We start from the raw sequence: 10,334 nt of genomic DNA, 5'->3' as shown, positions 1-10,334 counted from the left end.
ATTTATCACCATTAGTTTGTTAGTTTTAGTATATTAAAATATTATTAATTATTTATATAATTTAAATAAATAATAATTAAATTATTTATGACGTCACCGGTTCGACCATTGATCGGACCCCGGTTCGACCAGAAAACCGGTATTTAGTTCTTTTTCCGGTTCTTTCACCGTACCGGTTTTTAAAACAATGCCTACGCACACTTTATACCTTTCATGTATGCAACAAAAGTAATAAAAAATAAATAACTAGAAGAAACTCTGCTTCTCCGCCAATCACATTCTCCCATGTGTCCCACCATTTAGACCCATCCATGGCAAGGAGTCTACTCTTTATCAATGAAAGGTATTAAAAAGTTTTACTATATAAAACTTATATATTAATATAGTAATGAATATGATTGGTCATAATTGAACGTATCCTTATTATTTTAAAAAGAAAAATTGTTTCTTCATAATTGGTGACACATTATTTTTTAAATTCAATATAATAAAACTCTAAAAAAAAAAAAAAAAACTATGTAGACAATATTTTATCAACAAATCTTAAGTGTTAGTTTGTTATTGATACTAGTGGAATAATTTTTTTTAATAATAAGTTCAAATTAAAACTAATAACATCTTATTACTTAAATTTGTTATGATAACACTTCAAAAAAAAAAAATTGATATGAAAATGCTTTTGAAAATATTATGAATGGTATCACTTCTCCTTGTAAAAAAAAAAAGAGAAGGAAAAAAAGAGAGCAGCATCATTGTGAGAACTAAAGAAACCGGGGTTGATTTAAACATCCCAGGGCATGGGTGGAAGCGTAGAGAATTGAAGTCAGAGCCAAGGGGAGGCGTGTAAAAAACAGGATTATTACTTGCTATGAATTAGTAGTAATATTGAATCGTAATAGATCCAATGATACAAGACACTTGGATAAAAGCCATACCTTTTTTCGGTTGCAGTAGTTGTTGAAGTAATTTTGGGGGTGGGGTCATTCCTTTTTCTTTGTTCCTAGTCCAACTAACCAAAAAACTCGGTCCAAAAAAATACCCTGAATAAAAGCCTGTCCTCACACTAAGTCACAGTCGGAGATAATGCATTCCATTTCCATGGAAGAGGTGGAGCTGGAGGAGGAGGAGCTGGAAGGGTTTCAGAAACAAGTAACTGAGCGTTTCGCCAATTTGTGTTTGTCGGACTCGGATGATGACGAGTTGCTCTCTCTGGCATGGCTCCGGAAGCTTCTCTACGCCTTCCTTTCCTGCCAAGAAAACTTCCGCCTTATTCTATTCAAACACACATCTATGCTGTCTAAACCTCCTATGGATCGCCTGCTTTCCGACTACTTTGACCGTACCGTCAAGGCTCTTGATCTATGTAACGCTATCCGAGACGGGATTCAACACATCCGTCAGTGCATCAACCTTGTTCACATAGTTCTCTGCGCTCTAAATCCAAATTTAAATCTGTGTGAGGCCCATTTCCGCCGCGCCAAGAAAGCTCTCATTGATTTGTCCATTGCGATTGCAATGCTGGATGATCATAAGGAATCTCAATCTCAATCCAATGCTAATACAAGTAGGAATCGCTCTTTTGGAAGGAACAACTTTGCCGCTGCTTCTTCTTCTTCTTCGTCTCGTTCCTTGGGTCATTTCCGCTCTCTGTCTTGGAGTGTGTCTCGCTCTTGGTCCGCTTCGCGACAGCTCCAGGCTATTGGGAATAACCTGGTGATGCCCAAAGGGAATGGCCTGGCTGTGCCGGTGTTTACAATGAATTGGGTGTTGTTGTTGGCAATGTGGACTCTGGTGGCTGCCATTCCGTGCCAAGACCGTGGTCTGCAGGTGCATTTCTATATTCCGAGGCAGTTTGTGTGGGCCGGGCCGGTGCTGGCCTTGCACGAGCGGATTATGGAGGAGTCAAAGAAGCGGGAACGGAGGAACGCTTGCGGCCTGTTGAAGGAAATTCTTCACATTGAGAAAACCAGCAGGCAGCTCTCTGAATTGGTGGATTCCCTGCACTTCCCACTTACTGAAGAGAAGGAAGCTGAGGTCAGGAACAGAGTACAGGAGCTCTCTCAAGTTTACCAGGCCATTAAGGAGGGATTGGACCCCTTGGAGAGACAACTCAGGGAGGTCTTCCATAGGATTCTTCGCAGCAGCAGCCGAACCACTACCACTCTGGCTAATTAATCAATCTCAATTGCTCACTTTTGGCTTCAGGGAATTCAACAAGAATCAGCTACAAGTTCTTCCATTTATCACCATAAATTTTCTCTAAACAAAAAAGAATATATGGAATGGACTTGTTCCGTCCATGGGTGTTGTTATTTTTTTGCCTTTTGTTGTTGCTGTTGTATGATCGAATTGCTGAGGAAGTTGTTGCAGCTGATTTTGTGTTAATGAATGTATGAAATATATTATACACAGCCACAATCACACACACACACATATAAGATATAACAAATTTTGTATTGCAAATGGCATGTTTTGTTAGAGCTCTGTTATTAGCTTTCTGGGTCTTAACGCATTTCCAATTTTTATCCAGTCTAAATGGAGTTGTTCTGTGTATGAATCTGCTTGGGGCAAGTACTAAAATTGAGGATTACTTAAAAAAAAAAAAATTGCATCAACGTGTCCGTATGGAATTCATTCCTACTTTACATGATCAGGATTCAGGAATTGCTTCTTCTATGGGATCTCATACCAGGTTCCACCTGTGTTCACCTCCTACTTGAATGCTTCTCACTCTTTAGTTTTTGTTTTGGTCTTGTATTGCTCATTTTTCTTTAAAATTTCCTACAGAATAAAAAGAGAATTTCTTCTTGCAATATCACACTGGCTGGTTTTAACTACATGGTCAATCGTATTGTATTTGGACCCTAGGAAGTTCTTGCAACAAGAATTGAATAATTTATGCAACGTAAAAAGTGCTATTAGTGCTTTAATTGTTGGTCAGCATACAACTTCTTGACCAGGCTCATTGTATGTCCCTGATAATCTTGAATTTTATTCTACTGAAAACAAGGATTACATCAAGAGTACTCTTCTCAGTTTTGGGTAGAAATATTTTGCTTTCCTCCTCTCTCGTGACAAAAAAAAGCCCTCTACCTCTCTCAAAAACAAAAACAGAAACTCCAAAGACTATTATAAAGATAAGAACTTTATTTTGAATAGAGTTTTCTCCATTCTTATACTAGGCAAGCCAATATCTTAAATCACCAATGTGTTACAAACCCATAGGTAGAACTTACCCTTGAAAATCAGCTTGCAAGGGGAGGATGCACAAGAGCTTATAAACACATGGTTAAATTTATACTTAATCCATGTGAGATACTAGGATTACAAAACAATGATAGATTGTAATGAATTAGATACATATCAAACTTTGTCATTATAAATCCCAACATTCTTGTCCAACCAAAGATGGTAAATGATAGCAGACCAAACTAAGCAGCTATCCATCCCTTGTGGTATGCCCTTAGGAATATTTTTAGAAAATTGAACCAGTTTTTTACCTATTGATAGTAGTTTTCTCCCAACGGATACCCTTTCACATCTTTGTACATAAGGATGACAATTATTACCTAATCCGATAAACAGTAGGGTTGGGTCTGGGTTTTTAAAATAAAACCAGAAGCGGGTTCGGGTCGGGCCCAGGTTTTGGTAATACTCAGCCCGAACCCAGACCCAAACTTAACCTGTGTGTGAATAAAATTACAAAAAAACCCAAACACACACACACACACACACACCAAACCCTAATTCCTAAACCTAATAAGTTGTTTCTCTTAATAGCCTCACGCCTTATGCCTCAGTTCCTCACGCCTCACTTTCATTCCCTCACCCCCACTCTTTGACTCTTACTCTCATTCCCTCACTCTCACTCTCATTCCCATTGGACTTCCTCTCCAGCAAGACCTCTGCCGTCGTTATTCAGATCTTTACAGTAGCCTCTGCGACCATCTTATCAGCACCATCTGATTCCTCACCAGCAACTTCATTTTCTCTCAGGCAAAATCTTCGGCCTTCTCCACTGTCTAGATCTGCTGCTCCTTGGGAAGATTCCATGGAGTATTAAACATTGGCGCTTTGGTGATCAACAATTGGATTCCATGAGCAAGTGGAACAGCATGAACGGAGGTGGTGCCACTGGATTCGGTCCAGCACTGACACCGGTGAGAATGATGGATGCTTTTCTTTTTTGTCACTTTCGCATACACTAGCTAATGGAGATTAGGCTTTTATTTTGGATTGCTGTGTTGTGCTTCCACTCGCATAATTTTTTTTTTTTAAAGATTGGGCCATGGTTTAGGGGTGAGGGTTTGGGCATGAGGTGGAATGGGGCCCATGAGGCCTGATGGGGTGGGTTTGGGGTGAAAATAAAAACTTGTTTACTAAATAGGCTGGGTTCGGGTAATGGATACAGGCCTGCGGGTCAGGTTTGGGCATAAATAAAAACTCGTCCCAAACCCGACCCATTGCCATTCCTATTTGTACAATTAAAATCCTTGCTTATAGTAGCCAAGCATTTCACTCTATTAAAACCTCCTATCTGAACTTCCTATAGCTTGCTTTGGATTGAACTAGACCCACAGACCTAACTTGGACAATCTAGCAGACCATTCTAGAGCAACTTGCAGACTCATAAACAATCCTCAAACCATATTTCTAAACCCGCCTATCAAAATGCCATGACTCATAACATAAGAAACTATCTTCACCAGTCCCTATCTATGCTTTAAAAATGGCCTCACTTCATCTCTCAGTTGTAATACTTTCCTCTAGCCTCAAAAACACTCAACAGAATGGCAACCTCCCACGGAGCCAACAAAAGAAAAAATATTCTTAGTTTGAATGTTTGATTGGTATGAGATGTTACTCTTGGGCAATGTGGATGACCATGGCCAAATTATTTATTGAATGCTACCTAGTTCCTGTTCTTTTAGACTTGATTTCTGTTGAAGCATTTTAATATTTGCTTTTGAGAGAAAGGTAAGTGAATTTTATTTAGAAGCATTTTCATATTAATTAATTAAAATGGATTTATATGATAATATAAATGTAAGGATGTGAGAGTTAATATGGAAGATAAGGAATTAGTGAAAATATTTAATCTTACATTGAAAAGGAGAGAGACTATTTTATTCTTTTTAATTGTGGTGATTATTAGGCTGCTATGTATTGTAGCAATTTGTGAGCTAGATACATTTAGAATAATTTCTTGAGGTCCATTGAGCCTATAAATAGGTTGAAATTGTGTTTTGTATTTCTTATCTTCAAATTAATAATATTTAGAAGTATTATTCAGTTTCTTTTTGTGTTATTTCTATCATTATTGTATTTGCACCAACAATTTTAAGAAGATTCAACACATGGAGCCTACACAAGAGAAACATTTTCATATTAATTAATTAAAATGAATTTATATGATAATATAAATGTAAGGATGTGAGAGTTAATATGGAAGATAAGGAATTAGTGAAAATATTTAATCTTACATTGAAAAGGAGAGAGACTATTTTATTCTTTTTAATTGTGGTGATTATTAGGCTGCTATGTATTGTAGCAATTTGTGAGCTAGATACATTTAGAATAATTTCTTGAGGTCCATTGAGCCTATAAATAGGTTGAAATTGTGTTTTGTATTTCTTATCTTCAAATTAATAATATTTAGAAGTATTATTCAGTTTCTTTTTGTGTTATTTCTATCATTATTGTATTTGCACCAACAATTTTAAGAAGATTCAACACATGGAGCCTACACAAGAGAAACCACATGAGACTATTGGAGATCTCAACAAGCCCTTTCGCTATAAGGGAGCCCTATTCAAGAGGTGGAAAGGAAATGTCCTCTTCTTTTTAAGTCTTCTCAAAGTCACTTGCATCTTCACTAACAAGAATCCTTTCAAGGTTTCTACCGATGAGATGAGTGAGGGAGAATTTCGTCTCCATCAAGAAAAAAAATAGATAAGTATACAAAAGATTAATACAATTGTTGCTCTTATCTTTTGAATTGTCTTGCCGATCATTTTTATGATTATTATGACACTTATAATTCTGCCAAGATAATATGGAAAGCTTTACAAAGCAAGTATGATACAGATGAGGCTAGTGCAAAGAAGTACGTTGCTAGTAGATTTTTCTGTTACCAAATGGTGGGTGGAAAATCAGCAGTGGATCAAGCACAAGACTTCTATATGATTGTGGCAAATTTAAGATTCGAAGGCATAAAGATTGGAGATAATCTAGTTGTAGCTGGTATAGTTGATAAAATACCACAATCTTGGAAGGAGTTCTAAAAGACTTTGTGACACAAACAAAAGTAGACATCCTTGGAGACTTTGATCACATGCATCCGTGTAGAGGAGGAGGCTAGAGGACAAGATGCACTTATGACACAAGAAATTAATGGTAATTCCACCACAAAGATAAATCTTATTTCTGTCAATAATAATATGCCCGAAAATCATTTCCTTAAACATGGTCAATTGAAGCCTAAGAGAGTTCAAAAATAATAATAGACTACAAAGAAGGAGAAACCCAAATAAAAATAACAATAAGAACCAAGAACCCTCTTCACAAGATCAATTTAATAGATCTTGTCTTGTTTGTGGCAAGAGTGAGCATTTTGCTTGACTTTGCAAATTTCTGAAATGTGAATGTGTTCTACAGGCTAATGTAACCAAAGAGCCTTTAGTGGCTATGATTACAGAAATCAATATGGTGTAATATGTTAGATGGTGGTGTGCAGATTCTGGTGCTAATAGACATGTCTGCTATGACAAAGATTGATTCAAGTTTTATACTCTTTTTGAAGAAGAAAAAACAATTATGCTTGGTGATTCTAGCAAAACCAAGATTCTTGGGAGTGGTGAGGCCGATTTGAAATTCATTTCTAGAGATGTGCTAACATTGAAAGATGTGCTTTACACTCTATTTGTGAGGAAAGATTTGATGTCAAGCTTTTTGCTTAACAAGGTTGGCTTCAAGCAGACTATGGAATCTAATAATTATGTAATCACTAAAAATGGATTATTTGTGGGCAAGGATTATGCTTGTGATGAAATGTTTAAGTTAAATATTGAGAATAATAAAGCATCTACTAGTATAGTTTATATGCTTTCTTCTATTAGTTTTTGGTATGCTCGTTTGTGTCATATAAATAGTAAATATGTGAGAATCATGAGTAGTTTAGGATTAATTCCAAGAATGTCAAAAGATTTTGAAAAGTGTGAAACTTGTAGTCAAGCTAAGATCACAAAAAGCCCTTAAAAAAGTTTTGTAAGAAATACCAAATTGCTTGAGTTAATTCACTCTGATTTATGTGAATTTAAGAGAATTTTAACTTGTGGAGGAAATAGATATCTTATCACTTTTATTGATGACTTCTCAAAATATAGAACTGTTTATTTGTTGAAAAATAAAAGTGATGCTTTTGAAAAATTTCAAGATTTTTTAAAAGAAGTTGAAAATCAATACGAAAAAGGAAAAGAATAAGAAGTGATAGAGGCCGTGAGTATGAATCAAGTGCATTCAACTCATTTGTTCAATCTTTAGGAATTATCCATGAAACTATTGCACCATATTCACTTGCTTCTAATGGTGTGGTTGAGAGAAAAAATAGAACTCTAATTGAGTTAACAAATGCCATGTTAATTGAATTTGATGTCCCTTTACATTTTTGGATGAAACTATTTCAACTGCATGCCATGTTTTGAATAGGGTGCCACATAAAAAGTCACATACCACTCTTTTTGAGATGTGGAAAGGACAAAAGCCAAATTTGGGATATTTAATGATATGTAGTTGTCTTGCTTATGTAAGGATTACTGACCCTAAAATACCTAAATTAGGTATAAGAGCTACTACTTGTGATTTTCTTGGTTATGCGACTAATAGTACAACCCATAGATTTTTTTATCATGAAAAAAAAAATTTGAATCTAGTGATGCAATTATTCATGAAGAAAAATTTCATTTTAAATTGAAAAATAGTGGGGTGAAGAAAATATTTTGTCACAACCTAGTTCTTCAACTTCTCATTTACAAAACCAAAAAAAAAAAAATTTGAAATAAAACTTATAAGAAGTAAAAGAGAAAGAGTTGAAAAGGTTTTGATCCTGATTATGTTTTTAACATTGAGGAAAATTCCAAAAATTTAAAAGATGCTTAACATTACCTGACGCTTTATCTTGAAAAGAGGCTGTAAATGATGAGATGAAATCTCTAATTTCTAATAGAACTTGGAAATTAGTAGGTTTTCCACCAGGTTGTAAGTCCATAAGTTGTAAATGGGTCCTTAGAAAAAAGTTAAAACTGGATGGATCAATAGATAAGTTTAAAGCTAGACTTGTTGCAAAAAGCTTTAAACAAAAAGCTGATCTTGATTTCTTTGATACATTTTCTCCATTAACAAGAATTACATCTATTAGATTATTAATTGCTATTGTTGCAATTTTTTATTTGAAAATTCAACAAATGGATGTAAAAAATACTTTTCTAAATGGGGACCTAGAGCAAGAGATTTATATGGACTAACCTGAAGGCTTTGTAGAGCTTAGACAAGAAAGCAAGGTATGTAAACTAAATAAATCCCTATATGCTTAAAACAGGCACCTAAAAAGTGACATGAAAAGTCTGATTCCTGCATGGTTAAGAATGGCTATAAATCAAATGAATGTGATAAATATATTTATTCTAAATCATGGAATTATTTACATGTTACTATTAGCCTCTATGTGGATGATATGTTGATTTTTGGCTCAAATATGCATGTTATAAATGAAACAAAAAATATGCTTAAAAGCTATTTTGATATGAAAGATATTGGTGAGGTTAATTTTATTTTGAGCATGAAAATTACAAAAACATGTAATGAAATATTTCTTGATCAATCACATTATGTTGAGAAAAAATAATTTTCATGATCACAAAGTGTAGCTACTCCTTATTCTAATGTTCATTTATTTCCTGTGGATAATGATGATGAGATTTTTAATTAAAAGGAACATTATTGGTAGTTTGCGTTATGCTACTGATTGTACTAGACCTAACATTGCACATGCAGTAGGAGTGCTTAGCAAATTACTAGCAAGCCTAGTAGCGATCATTGGCTAACTATTGAGCGAGTCATGAGATATTTAATTGGTGCCAAAAGTTATGGTTTATTTTATAAAAAGTACCCTATTGTGATTGAAGCTTTTAGTGATGCTGATTGGAAGACTTTGTCAGATGATTCTCTCTCTACCACTGATTATATTTTTGCCTTAGGTAGTGGTGCTATTTGTTGGAAATCTAAAATGCAAACAATAATTGCTAATTCAACAATGGAAGTTCAATTATTAACATTAGTTTCAGCTAATGAAGAGGCAAATTGGTTTAGACATTTGTTATATGAAATTACACTTTAGGAAAAGCCAATTTCACTTATATTAAGTTATTGTGATAGTGCTGCCACAATTGGTAAAGTTAAAAACCATTATTACAATGGTAAATCCAGATCTATAAGAAGAAAGCACAGTATCGTGTGATCTTATTTGAGTAGTGGCATCATAATTGTGGATTATGTTACATCTAATGATAATTTTGCAAATCTATTTACCAAAGCCTTAGCAAAAGATAGAGTCTAGAATACATCGAGGGGGATGGGAATAAAGTCCACAGATTCATGAGCTATGTATAAGGATACCCAACCCAAGGATCAAAAATCTCGTGAATTGGGTTCAATGGGAAAAATAAACCATACGATGGTCGTAAGAAATGCACTCTTTATTTATTTTGTAAATAATTTTTTAACTATTTATCCCTATAATGTAAGTGCATTTATCCTGTAATGTGAAGAGGTTAAGTAAAAAACTCTTAATGAAATTTGTAACTCGTATGAGTGGGGTGTCAGAATTACAGGAGCACCCTTGATGAAATTTCACCTATGTAAGTGTGGGGGTGGGGCTGCTCCCTATGAGATTTGGATTTAATCTCAAATACACTCATTAAATTAGGATCAGCACACGGTCGTAACATGCTAGCTATAAAAGCTTATGTCAACACTTGGATTAGTATGTGTAAGAAGTGACACTAAGTTTTCCTAGAGCAACCCTAGTTCAAGTCGGAGACCACTACAGCTCTAGAGTTGAGATCACTATTTTACTAAGTAAAGGTTCAATGTAGAGTACACTTTCCTGATGCATAGTAACCCATTTTTGCTTGGTAATATTTCTTTAACTAGTAAACTTTAATATTAAAATGAGTAGGGGATCGTTGGAGCATTTTAATACTAATTAATTAAAATAGATTTATATGACAATATAAATGTAAAGATGTGGGAGTTAATATGGAAGATAGAGAGTTAGT

At 34.9% G+C, this 10,334-nt stretch overlaps 1 protein-coding gene across 1 annotated transcript; it reads left to right on the top strand.

The window, feature by feature from the left end:
- The first annotated feature begins 1,083 nt into the window (after positions 1-1,083).
- LOC142622434 (protein ROH1D) lies at positions 1,084-2,461 on the top strand. The gene has a single exon (XM_075795898.1). It carries the CDS (start codon positions 1,084-1,086, stop codon positions 2,173-2,175), a length of 1,092 nt encoding a protein of 363 aa, XP_075652013.1. The 3' UTR covers positions 2,176-2,461.
- Positions 2,462-10,334: the final 7,873 nt, after the last annotated feature.

This window comes from Castanea sativa, chromosome 1 (genome assembly GCF_040712315.1).
Source record: "Castanea sativa cultivar Marrone di Chiusa Pesio chromosome 1, ASM4071231v1".
Lineage (NCBI taxonomy): Eukaryota > Viridiplantae > Streptophyta > Magnoliopsida > Fagales > Fagaceae > Castanea > Castanea sativa.
This window is presented reverse-complemented; position numbering and strand designations above follow the sequence as displayed.

Excerpts from the sequence above, each read along its gene's own strand:
- LOC142622434 (XM_075795898.1), top strand. The coding sequence starts at position 1,084 with ATGCATTCCATTTCCATGGAAGAGGTGGAGCTGGAGGAGGAGGAGCTG.